This window comes from Scleropages formosus, chromosome 4 (genome assembly GCF_900964775.1).
Source record: "Scleropages formosus chromosome 4, fSclFor1.1, whole genome shotgun sequence".
NCBI lineage: Eukaryota > Metazoa > Chordata > Actinopteri > Osteoglossiformes > Osteoglossidae > Scleropages > Scleropages formosus.
The window spans coordinates 29,723,477-29,741,777 of NC_041809.1; the positions used below are offsets into that span (position 1 = coordinate 29,723,477).

General features: G+C 40.7%; 1 protein-coding gene across 3 annotated transcripts; it reads right to left on the bottom strand.

Annotated features, from left to right (window-relative positions):
- Positions 1–495: 495 nt before the first annotated feature.
- LOC108934387 (UDP-N-acetylglucosamine--peptide N-acetylglucosaminyltransferase 110 kDa subunit-like) lies at positions 496–17,318 on the bottom strand. Of its 3 annotated transcripts, none has more exons than XM_018752120.2 (22): positions 16,957–17,318; positions 15,551–15,701; positions 14,222–14,465; positions 13,053–13,121; positions 9,949–10,065; positions 9,705–9,784; positions 9,134–9,329; positions 8,538–8,678; positions 7,599–7,699; positions 7,326–7,479; positions 7,136–7,237; positions 6,739–6,918; positions 6,410–6,568; positions 6,223–6,312; positions 6,015–6,140; positions 5,319–5,489; positions 4,940–5,056; positions 4,690–4,854; positions 3,148–3,300; positions 2,341–2,593; positions 1,583–1,706; positions 496–1,475 (listed from the first exon to the last, which is right to left on the bottom strand). In XM_018752120.2, the coding sequence occupies exons 1-22, from the start codon at positions 16,991–16,993 to the stop codon at positions 1,295–1,297; spliced, it is 3,111 nt and encodes a 1,036-aa protein (XP_018607636.1). In that variant the 5' UTR covers positions 16,994–17,318; the 3' UTR covers positions 496–1,294. The 3 variants fall into 3 exon arrangements, with proteins under 3 accessions (XP_018607636.1, XP_018607635.1, XP_018607639.1); XM_018752119.2 differs by having other exon boundaries at positions 15,551–15,731; XM_018752123.2 differs by lacking the exon at positions 16,957–17,318 and adding an exon at positions 16,296–16,310.
- Positions 17,319–18,301: the final 983 nt, after the last annotated feature.

The window sequence follows — 18,301 nt, forward strand, 5'->3', positions numbered from 1 at the left end:
ACACATGACCCAGTGAAGGCAGCAAAGGGAAACTCAAAAGATCCAAACAAACAATGATATCCAGGCTATAAACAAAAATGGTGGCAACCCCCACCCCTCTCTAGAAAACCTGTCAGTTACAAGAGTTTTTTTTTTTTTTTGATAATTTCTTCATCTCAGCATGGAATTCCTCTATGCCAAGTGGCAACAGCATGCAGACAAACCAGACTGTGGGGTCAGGCTAGATTCCACAGTAGATCCACTACAGGTGGGCGAGAGACTTCATTTACTGACCAGATTGCATACTGAACACACGTGACCACAAGTCATATTGGCATGGCATGTGGTATGTTCATGTTTTACATTTTTTATTCTAACCCTATAGGTAAGGCAGTTAAACTAATATCACTGTATAAAGGGATTATGTTGCCAAAAAATGGTCAGGATTCAAAAATGCATTTAAGATCCTGAACAGGGTTAATAAATTCTAGAAATTTTAAATGGGATGGAGATCAGTTTAATTTCTTCAAAAGGATTTATTGTTAGAGCTTTACCATTGAGGCAATGTAAACAGCACACACAGCAGAAAATACAGTACAAATGGAGAAGGTACAAAATAAGGCTTATACAATACTTACCTGGGGCCATTCCTGGTTAAAGTACCACTATGCTAGGTCCATTTGCCTCCAGAATGAGAATGGTAGATTGCTCTTCTGTCCAGTTCATTTGTTCACACTATTTGGTCTTCAAAAATAGTATCTCACAATATGAAGGACACAAGAGTTTCAACTAACATTTACAAATGACTCACAAAGCTGGCTTATAATACAAATATATTCTTATTCCGAAAACCCTCCAGGGGCAAAAGAAAAGAAAGCATATATTGGATTCAAGAGCTGAAAAAATGGAAAAGACCAGATAATCTGATTCACACCACAAAGTATTTGTTGCATGTATGCATTTTAAAGCTATTTGCTTTAATAAAGTCACTATCATTTGCTCCAACACAATTTTCTGCTGATCCTTTCATGTTACACAAGCCTACATGAATCATTACACCTGCAAAAACACCATGGTAAAGGCAGGCAGTTCCATCCCAAACTACAAATATTGCGTGACTATTTTGACATTTTGCATGGTATAAATTTCTGTGTAATGTGCTTTGTGGTGTTAAAAGGTGTCTCTCAAGAGACAATGAGAAACATGTTGGAAGTCAGCCATGCAATTGGTAGACACCTGTTCCACAGACATGTACAGTTTTTGTGGGAGCAGGAGGAAAAGAGAATGAGGAGCAGCAGCAGCAGAGGGATTTCATTCAGGTGCTCTCAGCACTCTCCCGGGGCTGAAGCTGGAAGAGGTGTTCAGGCTTGCCTCCATTGGCGTAGTGCTCCCACATCTGCAGGTAAAGCTTCTCTAGGTCTGCAGTGTACTGCTTTGTATTGAATAGGGGACTGCAGATCCGCTGCTTCCATACCTGAGTACGAATTGTCTTCAAACTGTTTAAAAAAATAAAGGAATCAAACAAAGACTCAGTAACAAAACAACCCTTTGTTCTCATACAAGAAGGCAGAGGAAGAAAAATTTTCCACAGCATGAGACTCACAACTCCATGTCGGTGCCTAATTTGACAGCCACATCTTCATATTCCTGACGATTTTTAGCGATAAGCTCAGGGCAGCCCAGGCAAGTCAGCTGAGAGGCAGCAACACGGGAGGCCAAAGTCTCACCTATGCAGCATACAATGTAAATTATCAATTCAAGCTTTCCACTGCATCAGCAACACACAGAAATCAAGAACACCCAAGACAAGTTTAATAGGGTAAAATGCAGATTAAATCAGTTATGACATGAACAGGAAATAAAATCCAACTATGCCCCTTACAAGTTTGATTTATGTAGAGTAATGCTTATTTAGAACAACATCATTAGTGCTAAGAAGTTGCAGTAGCCAAGGGCAGCATGCAGTGTTTACAGTCACTACAATACATTTAAAAGGACCAAAGTTTAAATTCCACCTCCTGCCCAATTACCCATGAGCAAGGTCCTTAACCAGAACTGATACAGTAAAAATTACCCATCTGCACATACAGGTATATCATTGAAAATAGTGTAACATATATTCATTTGAAAAAAAGCAACAACTGAAGCTATGTAAATACACCCAAAGGAGCTCAGACTTAACTTATACCACATGGTTTCTACTGCAGAACAGTCGGGTAACATTCAGAAACAGCAGAAACTTCTAGATCCTGAGATACAGTTGACAACTAGGCTATATATGTATACTTCATTGGTGCTAGTACCAAGATAGATGGCTTTAGAAAATAAACGTGTTTATGCTCCTGTTACTGCGATACTCACCTGGCATAGTGACCATGGGTGTGCCTGCCCAGAGCACGTCCATGCCAGTGGTGTGACCATTGCAGAGTGGCGTGTCCAGGCACACGTCGGCCAATTGGCCCCGCCGCACATGCTCCTCCTTGGGGGCCACAGGTGAAAAGATGATGCGCGAGGCAGGCAAGCCCATATTCTGAGCATACTGCTGGATGTTGGGCTCACCCACAGCCGGGAAGCGCAAGAGCCACAGCACACTGTTGGGAACACGTTTCAGGATCTACAAGAAAACACACAAGTGTCAAAGAACAAAGGCAGAGAGAGTAATGTAGCATCTTGTAATGTATGTTAAGTCATTCAAAACATCCAGCAATTTGAGAAACGATAAATTAGACCAGTGGTGTGTAAAGCCAAAAAAGGTTAAACACTCAAAAATGGAGCCTTACGTTTTACCTAACGAGTACTGAGATTATGAATGCTATCCATAGTGTTTTGAAAAGGTTTACTAAGGGTCAATGCAATTGGTTTTTGTTACAATCACAGTCGAGGGGCGCAGTGGCGCAGCAGGTTTGGCCGGGTCCTGCTCTCTGGTTGGTCTGGGGTTCAAGTCCTGCTTGGGGTACTTTCTGACGGACTGGCATCCCGTCCTGGGTCCGTCCCCTCACCCTCCAGCCTTACGCCATGTGTTGCCGAGTTAGGCTCCCGCTTGGGACAAGCGGCTTCAGACTGTGTGCGTGTGCGCGCGAGCATGTGCATCTGTGTGTGTGTGTGTGTGTGTACAATGACAGTAATTTCCTGTGTTTTTAAATGAATAATGAATCAACTCGCTCTTACATTAACCCACATCTGTAGAGTGGGAGGATCAATCTTGTAGAGTTGGTTGAAGTTGCAGTAGACAATTGCATCTTCTGGAAGCCCATACTGTGAGCGTGTTGTGACCACAACTGTACGTGGCACTTCCTCCCCAGTTGCTGCTTTATTGTTAATCTAATAACAGGAAAATTAAGAGGACAGAGGTGGCAATATAGCATTCCAGGGACAATGACAAAAAGACATTCCAAACAAAATGTAATAACCCCATTACACTTGGCAGTATGAAATGCTCCCTACTCTCAGCACATTGTGAGAAAAGTAGTTCTGAGAGTCATAAACCTTACTAGTGTGCCCAGTCCGGTTGTGTTCCCCACCAAACTATGATCTATACAGAACAAGATGAATCCATCCACAAAAAATCCAAACATGATAAAGATAACTTGTGTCACTTTGGACAGACCATTCCATCATACAGCTTATTTCGCCATATCTTATGTTTACATTTATTCATTTAGCAGATGCTTTTCTCCAAAACGACATACATCTCAGAAGATGCAATGTGTGCATTACATTAGCAGAAAGAGACTTAGATGTGGATGCACGATTAAGTGCAGTTAAACCTTAGGACTTGAATTCAGAACTTTATCATATTCAAATGCAACACCTGCTGGGACTTTAGCTTAATAACCTTATAGGTAGAAAGGTGCAGAATTTAGAAAATACACTGTAGTAGTTTCTCACTAGCTTAGCAAAGTTCATTCATCAATTATGACTTGTACTCTCCATTTCCTCATCTTTGTTTCTATGTTTAGTAATATTTTTTGCTTTTTTGAAGCTCAAATTCAGATGCTCTTTTCCCCTTTTTACCTAGTTCTGAGTCCATAATATTTAGCAATTCACTTTTTGTTACTGTCCATTAATATAATTCATCCTACAGTATGATTTGTTTTATAAACTCAAGAATTGAAAGGTAACTTGAGCAATGCACAATGACTCATACCCATTATATTACATGCCTCAGGTGTTCACTGCATACTTTGCCGCATCTAGAACTAAAAAGACCTGCATTCACTATAATAGGAACCGTGTACAAAATCAGTCAATGCATAACAAGCTAATTTCATTCCATCTGCTCAGCACACACAAATTTTCATTCTAGTGACATTACTAAAGAGAAAATAAAAGCATTCCTTTACAGGTTATACACCAGTCCCAAACAAGCAGGGTCACTTACTCAGAACCTTTTCAAGATTACCTGTATAAAAGGTGGATTAACCAGTAGAATTAAAAAAAAAAAAAAAAAAAAAAAAAACTGAAAATGTTTATGTAATGAAGTGACAAGCTTGTGTTCTGAAGTGTGGTAAATCAAGCAGTCTCAGTATAAATGGACACTATGACTATAGCTCACCCATAAATATAAGCAGAAATGCTATAGTAGAAATATTTATACTGCTACTAGCTAGGACTAGTTGTGAAAAATCAAAAAAATTATTCATCTCCAGTGAAGAATCCAATTCCTGATTATGATAGCATACATCAAAATTGTGTTTGACAATCCTCTACCTGAGTGGTAGCGAGGCCATTGCTGACTGTGAAACCATTGATGGTGACCTGAATCTGGCCTTGGTTGATCATATTGATGATTGCCTCGGCAGCAGCATTCATGGGGATGACAGGCATGGAGAGGGCTGTGTTTCCATCAGCAACCTCTTGGCCATCACATTTCATCTGAAAAGGAAGAGGAAAAAATTAGCACAAGAAGCCTGTGATAAGTATTGGAATGAGCGAGTGAAAGGATGACCAGAAAACTCACTTTCACTATTTTGACATCAGGCAAGCTGTCCAGGAAGGCCTTCAGGTCAATGCCATTTAGAACAATGCGATTATCAAAAATGTGTCCATTTGACTTGAAATCAATCACTGCCTTTTTCTGTGGACACCACAAAAAAGGAAAAAAAAGGAAAAAAAAAAGGGTCACTTCAAATGTTTGAAAAGTGATAGTGAAAAATGTACTATGAAAAGTAGGCAACATTTAAAGAAATATGAAAAGGGGAGCAGAAAATTCTACAACAAACTGCAGTATATTTTGTCCAGATGCATTCTCTAATGATTGTGGTACTGTAAGCAAATACTTTAAATGCCTATATGTTCCTGAGTTAGTAGTGTACATAATGGTAAACAAAACATCCTACCTTGAGATGTGGAAACATGTTGGCGTGATCACCTATGAAGAAGGTATGAGGCATGTAGGACAGCTTCTCCGAGAACTGCTCTGCCAGCTCTGGGGGTGACGTCTCCTTATCAGTGACTATGTAATCCATGAAAGGAGCCCCACTGGTTCCCGGATAGCCTAGCCACATTGCCTGAGAAGACCATTGGACTTCAGAGGAAATCGAATATACCCAGTAATGGGAGGGAGTATACTGGACATAAACACACAACTGGCAGTTTAATAATATTTTAGTCCTACTTTTAGGACAAAGCTCACCACTTTTGAACAAGCCTGATTGTGCTGATTGTGTTTTCATTATGTAATAAACACAAACCATTTAAAATTTGTTTTCAGTACTTGTGTAGATTTCTACTCTCCATCACAAAACATGACTAATTACACGAATATATAAAATGAATAACAGAAGGATCACTGTTAAAGACCCAGTCCTCCTGTGACCAGCTGGGTTTATACACACACGTACACCACAGAAATAAATCTCAGGGTTTCTTGATTGTTGTTAAAGGCTTGGGGTTAACAGCAACAGTTCACTGCCCTCATACTGACCACAAAAGAACATTTTGAAAGCAAAGTGTTAAGACATGCACCATTCACTATCTTCCACCACATTGCTAAAGCAGATACAAAAATCTTGTACATGTAATCTGTCTCCTACCTGTATAGGGGCTGGGCGCAATGCAAACAGCTCATTGCGGGCCCCCTTAGTATAGCCATTCATGTTCACCAAAATATGCACTCCATCCTGGTGGATTCTGTCTGCAGCCTTTCCATTACAAGGAATCTAAGGAAAGAAGAAATAATCAGTAGTCTTACATTCTGTTAAGAAGAGGATCAAGTTTAGAGATGACAGCAAGGGCACTTGCCTGTGACAAGTCTGTGAAGTGGTTCGCCTCTGCCATCACTTTAACTCGGAAGTTTGTACCATCATCCGGGCTCAAGGCATAACAGAAAATCTGTGTCAACCAGAGATAGGATTTATTTGCCTTAATTCTAGACTCAAAATTAGCTTCCAGCAAATAAGAATAGGAAGAAGCAGGCTTTCCCCATTACCTCAAACTTCTCAGAATTGTGCATGCCAGGGATAGACTGCATGAGGTGGGAGGTGGGATGGTTCCCAAAGTCAGAGCTGACATAGCCCACACGAAGCCGCCCACCGCTGGCCTTCAGGTCCTTGGGGTGTTCATAGGGCGGTTTGTGCAGAACATTGATCTGCAAAGCAGAAGTATTCTGTAAATACTGGTTGTCTAGAGTAACCTTGAAATCAGAGTACAAATCAGAGAAATCACATTTTCTAATACTGTGTGCAAACCACAGATCAAACCAGAGACCGTATCTGATTCAACTAAGTTTTGTTTTGCAGGCTTGTCCGAATATCGTACCTTGTCCAGACAGAGGTTGCCATGCCTCTCTGCGATGGCCTTACGGAAGCTGTGCGAAAGGGGATACAGCATGCTGTGGTGGGGGTGCACTGAGGGCAAGCGGTTCTTCTCCAGCTGGTCTGCCACAATGCTCACCAGCTTCTTCATACGCTCATCATAATCTGTCCAGTCACACACAATCTGAAGAGTGAAGTGGTATTAAGATTTAATTCTGACACTGCAATCAAAACCCAAATTTTTCATTTAGAATATTTTAAAACTGCTGCTATGTTTTAGAATATAAAGTCAATATTAAATTTAAACAGATGTAATCAGGTAAGCCTGACAACCCTAAATTACATGTGGAATCATAAGCAACATGACCTAACTTCAAGAGCAATGAGTCCAGTGAAAGTACCTGTAAACAGTGTGCTAGGTTGCAGTAGGCATCAGGGAAATCTGGTTTTAGTTTCAGGGCTGTGCGGTAGGATGCAATGGCTTCTGGAATGTTTCCAGAGTCCTAAAATTTGTGATAAGTGTTCAAAGCATTATACATTTTGAATGTTAAACTTTCTAAATGACATAACTGGTTAGCCATAGGATAGAACCTTGTGTATGGAGGCCAGGTTGCTGTGAGCATCAGCAAAGGCTGGATTGATTTGAATGGCACGTGTGTAGCACTGCAAAGCTCCCTGAACATCCTGCATCTCCTTCAATGTGTTCCCCATGTTTGAGTAGGCATCTGCAAAGGTAGGGCTGATCCTGCAAGAAAGCAAAGTCGATGGAGACCCTCAAAGTCATGGAGCCGACCATAAAACATTTCTTAATACTGAAGTGCGGCAAGGGGATTCCTCATGTGCTTCCCAAGCCATGTGTTATACCTGATGGCCTCTTTGTAGTGCATGAGAGCTTCCTGCAGCTTCCCTTGTTGCTGCAGTACACTAGCCAGGTTGGAGTGGGCTGCAGCAAACTCGGGGAACACCTGAAAAACAACAATTTTAAGAGCCAGTGCAGATCTACCAAGGTCAATACTTGCCCAATTGCTTTATAATTATGGTGCCAATCCCAACAGCATAGAGCGTGAAGCAATATACATACCAGATATGGCACTAGCCCATTGCAAAGCATAACAGTACTTTTGCTTTTGATTTATATGTGTACCTTTGTAGCCCTTCCTACTTTTCAATTTTTTGGAAGCATTTTGATAATTTAACTTATGGGCATTTATGATGGCAAGTTCAACTCTCACTCTGCAAAGCACACGGGCACCATGCTGAATTAGTAACAGAGTATTTACAATAGTGGTCATCATTTCTAGAGTAATTTAGAGTTTAATATGTTAGACTTAGCCAGACTGAAACCACTGACAGAAACAAAACCTTTTCAGCAAGATACAAAGTCAATGTACAAACTAACACACTTGTTGTGGAAGTAATTTGCCAAAAACGGCACTGTACTGAACAATAAACCTGTCATACGCAAAAAGGTATATTTTCATAAGCTGTAGAACCTTTTTGTTGTATAGAACCCCGTTGCATAAAGGCTGAGTATGCTCAGAACATGAAATTTCAAATAATGAATCCACAGTGAGAGAAAGATGTAACAAAAACATTAAGATATTTGAACTACGAATATTTTTAAATTTGGAATGCTACTGAATTTCTTTAAACAAAGCAGAAAAATTACAACATTCCTTTTGAAATGAAACATGAACATGGAATAATCAAATGCACCTTCTCTTAACTTACCTGTCCTAACAATATTCCTAGGACAGTGACATATCATGAGCTTTGCTCCAACAGTTGAACCAGAACTCTTACCTCAAGAGCTTTTCTATAGAGCTGGACAGCCTCTTCAATGTGACCCTGCTCCCTCTTGATGTTGGCCAGGTTGTTGAGTGAGTCAGCGTGAGTCGGGCACAGGCGCAGTGCAGTATTGTAGCACTCTTCCGCTTCTGACACCTAAACACACAGAATCAGATCAGGTCCCAGTTCCCCCATAAATTAACAGGAAACCAGAAAGTAATAAAACATGGCTTTTCAGAGAAATATAAAAGCTGACTTATAGAACTAAAACTGTCAGCATCAAATCCCAACTGCTGTAACCGTTTTGGAACTCCAACAACAAACTGTATGTGTAACTTATTTCTTACTGTTTTAAGCAAAAATCAGAACTATTTTAAGCAAAAATCAGAACTATTTTAAAAATAATACTACTGGACATACTAATTAATAGTAATATCCTATTTTCTGATTGGACATTAGTATGTGAGGCCTAACTGGCTTAGTGCTCACACTACACATTTGACAATGTACATCTTATACAAAGGGTTAAGACAACACATGCCTGCACAAGCATATTAACAAGCAAATACAAGATAGCCTTTGCAGTTTTCCTCACACACACAGATTCTTACATTTCCTTTCTCCTTCAGGGCATTAGCTAAGTTGCAGTAGGCATCCGGGAAATGGGGCTGCAGCTCAATAGCACGTCGGTAAGTATCTATGGCAAGATCCACAAGGCCCTGCTCATAATACACACAGGCCAAGTTGCCATGGACAACAGCATGGTTGGGACTCAGGCTCAGAGCCCTGAGGTAGGCTGCAACAGCCCTGCAAAGGCAAACGGTCACAGGTCTCACTTTGGTTGCTGTCAAGCAAAAATATATACCAACATTAGTTCATCAAAACAATTGCACGCAGGACAGAGCTACTGAAAAACCTTCACCTTGAAGGTAGTTTAAAATGTGGTATGACCAATGTCCCCTCAATGTTACCAACTGAAGACGAAGTACGTAGAACTTTAATACTGAATATGTCTATCCATTTTATATGTTTTTCTAATCAGATTTTTAAAAAAAAAAAAAAAAAAAAAGATAAAAACTATGCTGTACACAGAACAAAGAGCTTCCAAGATACAGGCTTACAGGGAAAACACTGATCGCATAAAAATGATCCCTTACCAGAATACTGATTTTGACAACCCACCTGTCAAAGATTCGGGCCTCTTTCAGAACATTGCCCAAATTGATATAGGCATCAAGAAAATTTGGATCCAAAGTGACTGCCTGAAAAACAAAGAACAGTCAAGGCCTATAACAACTCCAACGGTTTAAACCTTTTAACCCATTAACACAATAAACAATATAACAATTCGCACAGGGTGATATATGGCAAGATACTACCACTTTAAATCAGGACTGTCTAAAAGTATACCTGATTACCTGCTTACCTTTTCAAAATGGTGAATGGCTAGCCAGATCTCCCCCTGGGCATTGAACACGCAGCCCAGGTTGCTCCATGCCACAGCAAAGTTTGGTTGAGTCTCGATTGCTTTTAAGTAACAGGCCTTAAAAGGATGAAGGCCACAAACCATCAGCAGTAGGTAAGATGGAAAGGGAAAAGGGAGTTGGAAAAGAAAAACCAAATGAAAAGAAAACAAAAAGCAGACAAAAAGAAACATTATTTTTTCTTCCACAAAAAGCAAAAAGTGAGTCTGCAGTATGGGCTTGCAGGCGCAAATAATCTGCTGCGCTAAAGCTGCTAGCTTTGTCCTGCGCTGCGCTGATCCAACCAGCATCCGCACACAGGCTGGCATCAACAGTTATGGAGCAGACTAAAAACAAGCTATTAAACTAACCCAAAAATCTTCAGCTGAGGGGCTTGAATGAGCATTTAATAACTATCTTCATTATCACAACTTCTTGTACCCTAAATGTTAAGTGTCAGTGAAATTTTTCAACAGTAAAGCTCCTGAATTAATACAAGTTATATTTAAGACTTCACTTGGGGGAGGGATAATTACAATGCTTTACAACATTTTACTCTATGGTCTCAGGCCAAGCATCCTATATGAACTTTGGCTTTCTTGTCAGGAAGATTCCCACAACCTCAGATGCTAGAAGCCGTGCACGGATGAAGGTCCCTGTAATGCAAGCGCGGGAATGAGCCGCTCAGGCGCCAGTGGTGTCCACCACGATGCTGTTCGCATTACGCGCTGCCTGCACTGACTCCGTGTACCAACTGCAGCTCAAAAAGACCAGAGCCACGCCAGCACGGCAGATGCTCTGTAACCCAACCCATTTTGTTAATCAGGACAAAGTGTGTCCAAGTCAAAATTATCACCAGATTTGAAAAAACATTTATAGAGGTATGGGATAAGGTATCCCCAGTAATAGCCAATAGAAACCCATTTAAAAACAGAGACAACCAGCTGGCAAGGTCGCCAAAGAGACATGCAGTCAGCAGTTTGGAGATGGGTGGTGGGAGGAGAGGGTGCGAGCGGTAAGAGGTTCTCGCTTGCGCATGCCTCCATCGCATGTCGCTGCGCAGCCCTTGCGCTACTGCAGACACACAGCGCATGATCTGCAAACCAGAAAACCGCAACTCCAAATTATGAAGATCAAAAATAAATTAAAATTATTTTTTTTTTTAAATCAAAATCAACTGGAAAAAATACAGAAGTTAGAAAAGTTCTTGCTATTGTTTTACACTCAAGACAATCCATGTTGGCTTCATTATATTAACTAGTGACTCTTGTCAGTAGTATATAAGCATAACTTTTCTTTCCTTAAATTTTTTCTCCACCTCAATGAAAGCGACAAGATAGAGGAACTCAGTAATAAAATGGGGTATTTCTCTTGTAGGTGGTGGCAGTTACAAACCCGTTACCATATTTTTGGACTCAGACGGGGGTGCCGGAAGAGGACGACTGATGCTGCCCTAGTGTTCCCTTCAGCCAGGCACCTACGCAGGAAGTGTCACCCACCTGAAACCTTCTAAATAACAATTTTAGTCATGAAAGAACCAGGAGAGACAAAATAAGAAAACATGACTGTTAGTAAAATGTCAAAACAGTACTTAAGGAAAATAATAAAAAAAAAAAAAGTCAACCATTTATTCTCATGCAACAGCATCTTGACTGTTACAAACATAAAACAGATTTTGACGAAGTGGAAAAGGAAAAAGGCTTTTGTTTGACATTCCCACTATAATCTGATATTCACTATTCACCTCCACATAGTAATTTTAATAGGAAGGATAGCTGGCTTGATCTACCCAAAATGAACTGACCACATGTTATTATCAATATTATAAAGTATGGCATATCAATGAAAAGGGAAAAAAAAAAATATTGTTCAGATTTAAATTTTATTGTCTGTCCTGCTTGCCTCAGTCCAGGCCAATGGGTAGAGGAGGAAAGTGAATTTTTACTTGCAGTATCTAGAAGCCTCCAGAGCTCTGAAATAAAGGGGTCAATGCTGCGGCTGCGCGCGTGCGATCTCTCACTATACCAGCGACTGACGCTCGCAGTGGAGTACAGATGACGAGCTGCCTGCCTGGCACAGCCCAGAGCAATCAGGTGGGGAACAGGAGTGCTCTAATTGATAATTTGATTGTTGCCATCTTCCACAAACAGTCAAGCGGGGTAAGTTAGGGAAGGACACCGATGACCAGAGTTCATTAATAGATGGGAGTTCAGTAAGCAGTGTAGAAATTATGTCGAGAGAAAGAATGGTACGGTACATTTGTGTGCTTGGGCAGGCCTGGTAGACTGGGGGAATAATGAGGCCCAGGCAAACAGCTCTATTTGCGCACACTCCACGGACCCTGAGCCAGCGCGTGGAGACGGGGGAGCAACACAGCAAAGGAGGCGCAGGTTGTGCCAACCCACTGCTCGTCACTCAAGCCGCTCCCAAAAGATAGTAAATAAGAGAGCTTCTAACCAAGCACGCTCACAAAACTCAAAGCTCAACACCACACTCTCAGCTTATCAAAAAGTTTAAATCAAGAGGTTATCCAGTTTATTTTTTATTTTTTTTTTTTGGAAGGGGGAGGGTTTGGGTATTTGTCGGTTAGAAGCCAACTTATTTAACGTGTAGGCAGAATAACTAACTTCATCAGTCCATGTGTTCACTTTAGACCGAGCCAGTATTATCCCACCCAAAACATAAAAGGCATTTAATCTAAAGTTTCCATTATTAGCAATTGAGATTACAGCCTTTTTTCTTGTGTGATAGCCACTAACCCTGAGGATTAGGGCAAGGTATAACAACATTTCGGAGTGGGGCTGTAAATTTATGCGTTGCAATAAGAGGGAAATTACAGAAAACATTAAATACATTTAAAGCCAGACAAAGGCTAAAGAGAGGAACAAAGTAAATGCAAAAATTGTTCCAGTAGTTAAAGCTGTCCAAAGTCTGGGCATGACTGCATATTTCTCTAAGGTGGTCATCAATTTATACAAAAGACTAGAGCTAGTCTGAGCAGGAATTTGGGGGCAGGGGTCAACAAACTCATACCCACAGCTGAAAATTCTGAAGCACCACAACATACCTTAGCCTCTTCAAGACGCCCAAGTGCTTTGAGCAAGTTTCCCAGGTCACTGCGTACACAATACAAATCCTGCAACGTAGAATACATGCATTCTTCAGATGTACACAATATAATCAATACACACAAAATACTAAGAAGGTCTGCATAAAATGAAACAGTGCTGCTTCTAAAAATCAGAGCAAAGATGTACATACCACATTGGAAAACTAAAAAAAAAAAAAAAAAAATTAACTCAAATGCTAAACTGTAACAGCATTTTAAAAACATTTCAGCATCAGGTATAAGCATCTAAGTAAATTTAGCATAGAGCTCCAAGTTCAATAAGAAAAAAAGAACAGATGAACAGAGTTTAAAGAAACATGGTACTTTACTCAGAACTACTTTGGTTAGGTCACTTCAGAAATTAAAATTATCATCCATATATTTATACAAATATGCACTAAAAGCAGCAGGCTTGTGTAATTACTCAAGGAAAAAAGCTAAAGCCCAACATTAATAGAAATAGAAATGTACAAGAAAGCGTAAACAATACAAAAATGCTGCAAGTATATACAATACTATGTTTCAAAAGAGGCAGAAGCTTCTTTTACATTTATTTAGTAGACGCTTTCCTCCAAAGCAACTTTCAACAAACTATGTAGTGTTATCAGCCCACACACCTTATTCACCAAGGTGACTTACACTGCTAGATACACTACTTACAATGGATCACTCATCCATACATCAATGGAGCACACTCTCTCGCTGTCACTCACACAGTATGGGGGAACCTGAACAGCATGCCTTTGGACTGTGGGAGGTTTCCAGAGCACCAGCAAGTAAACTGACACAGGGAGAACATGCAAACTCCAAACAGACTGAGCGGGGATCGAACCCACGTCCTCTGGCACCACCCAGGTGCTGTGAGACAGCAGCACTACTCACTGTGCCACCATACTGCCTGCTTTTGAAAGTTTTTTTTTTTTTTTTTAAAAAAAAAAAAAAAAAAAAAAAAAAAAAAACAAACAGTTTGCAGAATTCAGTCAACAGGCTACACTAATTTCTGTGTTTCTCTAACAAACATCATACATGGTTGAATGTCACATTGTGATTGCTGTTCTATCCCTGAAGCCATAGCTGAGGGGGGAAAGGGGCTGCAATCTGATAGTTGGGAAGCCAGCAAGACTCACAGCGTTGTACTGCAGGGCAGACACGTAGGCCTGTACAGCACCCTCCATGTCGCCCGCAGCCACAAGGGCAGCAGCCAGATTGATGTAGCCGTCAATAAAGTCCGGTTTGAGGCGCAGCGCGTGCCGGTAATGTTCAATGGCCTCTTGCAGTTGGCCACGTTCCTTGAAGACATTGCCCAGATTGGAGTAGGCCTCCGCCAGCATAGGGTTCTGCTTGATTGCCTGGGTGCTAAAGTGAGCCGACCTAATGGGATGCCAGAAAGGGCGATAGGTGACAAGAATTAAGCCTAGTTAAACTTTAGCCATAAATCATGAAATTAAATATTTGTTTTTCTGTTTGTATCTGTAACATAGCAATTTGTTTCTTAAAGAAATGTATTCATTATAAGGAATTCTTGTCAACTACTCAACATAAGAAACTTTAACTGATGTGACTTGATTTTAAAATGAACATCTCATAAGAGAAACCAATTTGTACTACTGTAAGGTACACAAAGCACAAAATGTAACTCACATGACTTGCATTTTACAAGGAGTCTTCTCAAACTGTACAGAAGTATTTGCAGAATGCCAGTACACAAATTGAGGTTCATTCTCAAAAAGCCATTCAACAAAGACCGTAAATGTGGTAAACACATTATGTACTTCGTGAAGTTTAAACTATCTTAACACTAAACATTTTGAAATAACCAGTTTTCCATAATGCATATCTTCCAGATTACCAGCACTTAACAGCCTGAAGCAATCTAATATAAATATTACTGCCATGACAAGCCAGTGTCACATAGTGATATACAATAAGCTTGATAAGGTTCCAGTCAGCTGCTAGTTCACTAGCAAGCCACATATGCCAGAGTATAATTGACCTAAAAAGGGAAAAGAGGGCATATAAAATAAAGCCTGTAATTTGGCAATTCCCTACAGCTCACTGTCATAACGTTCTGATTTTAAGAAATTTGCTCCAAAAACATGTTGAGAAACTCCGGCACTATGAAGATGTTATCCTTTTCTTTCTCAGTTTTGCTGACATTGCACAGAATTTTTGCAGTCTACAGAGCTTGTGGCCCAGAAGCAACACCTGTGACAGCAAAATCTTAGAGGCTCTATTAAAAATGCAAACGAACACAAGAAGGAAGGAAAGAAACATGGAAGACTACCACTGCCACCAAAAAGCCCTGGGGGAAAGGACAGGCAATCCACTGCAGGTACAGCGCAAGAAGAAAATTAGACACCAGGGAAAAAGTCAACAACAAGTAAAGGAGTTATTAACCGGACAAGGCCCCACGGCCAGCCAGATGGCTGCTGGTCCGCTCACCCTCCACTGCTCACCTGTCGAGCCGGCGGCACTGGAAGTGAATGGAGGACAGCAGCAGCAGGACGCCCGTGTTGTCAGGCTCCTGCCTCCACAGCTGCATGCAGTGACGCTCAGCGGCCTCAAAGTCACCTGACTGGTACTCCCTGTGCGCCAGATCAGCCAGCCCTTGGAAGGAAAGCAAATGTTTTGTCGGTTCTGGAGCACCAACGCGACCCAGGGGGAAAAATGACATGTTAGAACAAATGGACACACATGACAACGAAGTGACAAAAACATAAATAAGCAATTGTATGGAAATTGCGGTATTTATGGCCAAATAATGAGCAAATGATTCATTTCATCTCTGGATCCATATGAATATACAAAAAATGTTAAAATTTCAGATGGAAAGATGACTGCACAAAGAAAAATCCACAAGTCTCACAGTTAGGTGAGAAACTACACTAATGTAAAGATTGTACAACTCAGTATGTAGATGCAACTTTTGGCTAGGCAAAGTAATATGACTGCACAGATAGCAACACTGATTGACAACAAAAAAGCAGAAGCCTTGAGTAATGTACAGATAGTTCTGTGTGTGGAGCCACAGCAAGACATTTCTAGTTCACTGTACTGTTAGAGGTTAAAAAAAAAAAAAAAAAAAAAAAAAACTGTACTCAGACTGACTTAGATACTAATTATAACATCGTAGATCATTATTTTGCAAGTCAAAGTGAAAGTAAATGGCACACAACCACCTTCTCATTCTTACAATTCTACCTCAGTTCCAACGTTGTCAACGTTGAAACGCGGGGATTTTTATTTAAAGTTTGTTAAAATAGCAAAAAAAAAGCCCCTCAGGCTCAGCACAGAAGTCACTCTACCAAACTCGAAGAAAGGCCAAATACAATGCAAATTCCAACGACGGACAAAAGCATGGATGAACGATGGATGGTGAAATCACCCAAAATTGATCTCTATTAAAAAAAAAAAAAAGACGGAACGAAGCGTGAAGAGAAGATGTCACGCGCAGATAGCCTCGCCGGGGAGGAGGCAGCAGCTCCGCACAATGAGCGCGACACTTCGCCCGCGAAAGCGGCCTCCACGGCAAGCGGCGCGCGCCGCTCCATACACCACCGCTGAAGAACGCGGTCCCAGACCGCGCCCCTGGTACCTGAGTGTGACGGTATCTGAAAAAGCCTGACTTATCGAACATTAAAGTCACGAATAAAAACGCGGGGCGCTTCTGCGTTAAACAGCTGTTCTGACTCACGCAAGCCGCCGGTCCACGACGCTCGCTCGCGCTCTCACTCACACACACACACACACAGAGAGAGAGAGAGAGAGAGTACACGATCATCATGATCAACCACCACCAGCCCGCGTTACCTCAAGCACACAGACGCTGGCGCTTGGAATATGCGAAAAGTGCGTAAATTACCTGTGCTGTCAGCAACGTTTCCGACGGAGCTCGCCATCCTCCGGAATATTATTAATTATCCGTTGATTTGGAAAGTGATCAAATTTGTGAAAGTAAACGTGCACAATTACGATTAGATAAGCAAGGCAAGCTCAGTCTGACTCGACGAGCCCACCCGAAATTGGAGGAGTGTTTGATGAAAATCAAAGATTTCTGATATATGGCACAGTAAGAATGACTGTATCTCTGTCCTAATCAGAGCTAATGATATCGATTTTATTTCCGCTCTCTTCACCAATAAAATACCTAATTAGCAGCGTTCTCGCAATCTTACAAAATGCTCAGCTTGAGCTACCAGTTGTACTGATCGAGTATCTGTAATGGTGGAATCTGACTGGGACTTCTTCAGTCTAACAAAATAGAGCCAATGCAACGTTAGATCCACATAAGTGATATTTAAATCAGTTACGTTAAAATTTAACTTTTCTTTTTTATGGGTGGTTTGATGGTACACTTTAACATTAATATAAAAGGGTATAAACAAAAGCTATACGTCGTGTTCAGTAGACTACGAATATTACCGCTAGCAAGCGGAAGAATTAAAATTGAGGATCATTGCGCGGAGGCATAGAGTCGGTCCTATAGCGCATGCGCACAATAACCGTAGGTTGATCGTCCTGGCTGCGAATGGCGAGTGTTATGCTGCGTTGAAGTCAGTTCTGTACGTTTTTTTTTAAAAAAAAAATAAAAAAAAAAAAAATAAATAAATAAATAATACGGGTTCTTATTTTATTTTTTCCACATATTTTATTTCATTTATTATTTTTTTTTTTACAGGGCACTAAAGACTAATTTGTTTCAGTAGAAATGTGATTTGGGATGTTTTAATAATTAAAATTCTGTCGACTCTCAGCCCAAGCATTTACAGTACAGCACCCATATTAGGAACATTTTAATGGAAAAATGAGCATCTTCCTCCTGTGGTCATTTGTTTTTCCCCAGCTAATTTGGCTCTGTCCCATTTCCTAAAATACTTAAGATGTGTTGGCGGCTAGATTGAGTAATCTTCTGTGGCTGTACTTCCAGAAATCACTCTGTGACTAAATGCTATAGGCATTTATAGAAAAATCATGATTTAATCCTGACCTCAGATATTCTCAAAAGCAACAAGCAAAAAAGCAGTTCAAGAAGTGGTGATCTTTGTTGTTATTATAATTATTACTAGGAGGGAAGTGGCTGACCTAGTGAAGTGGTGCCACGACAACAATCTCTCCCTCAATGTCAACAAAACAAAGGAGCTGATAGTTGATCCACGGAGAAGGAGGGTGCAACACTCATCACTGCAGATTGGTGAGAGAGTGGTGGA

What these genes read in the sequence shown, in the direction of transcription:
- LOC108934387 (XM_018752119.2), bottom strand. Translation starts at nt 16,993, where the DNA reads ATGGCGAGCTCCGTCGGAAACGTTGCTGACAGCACAG. An exon ending in ACCTAGCACACTGTTTACAG is followed by an intron (nt 6,919 to 7,135) that starts GTACTTTCACTG and finishes TTCACTCTTCAG; the next exon opens with ATTGTGTGTGACTGGACAGA. An exon ending in TTAGGCACCGACATGGAGTT is followed by an intron (nt 1,476 to 1,582) that starts GTGAGTCTCATG and finishes TTTTTTAAACAG; the next exon opens with TTTGAAGACAATTCGTACTC.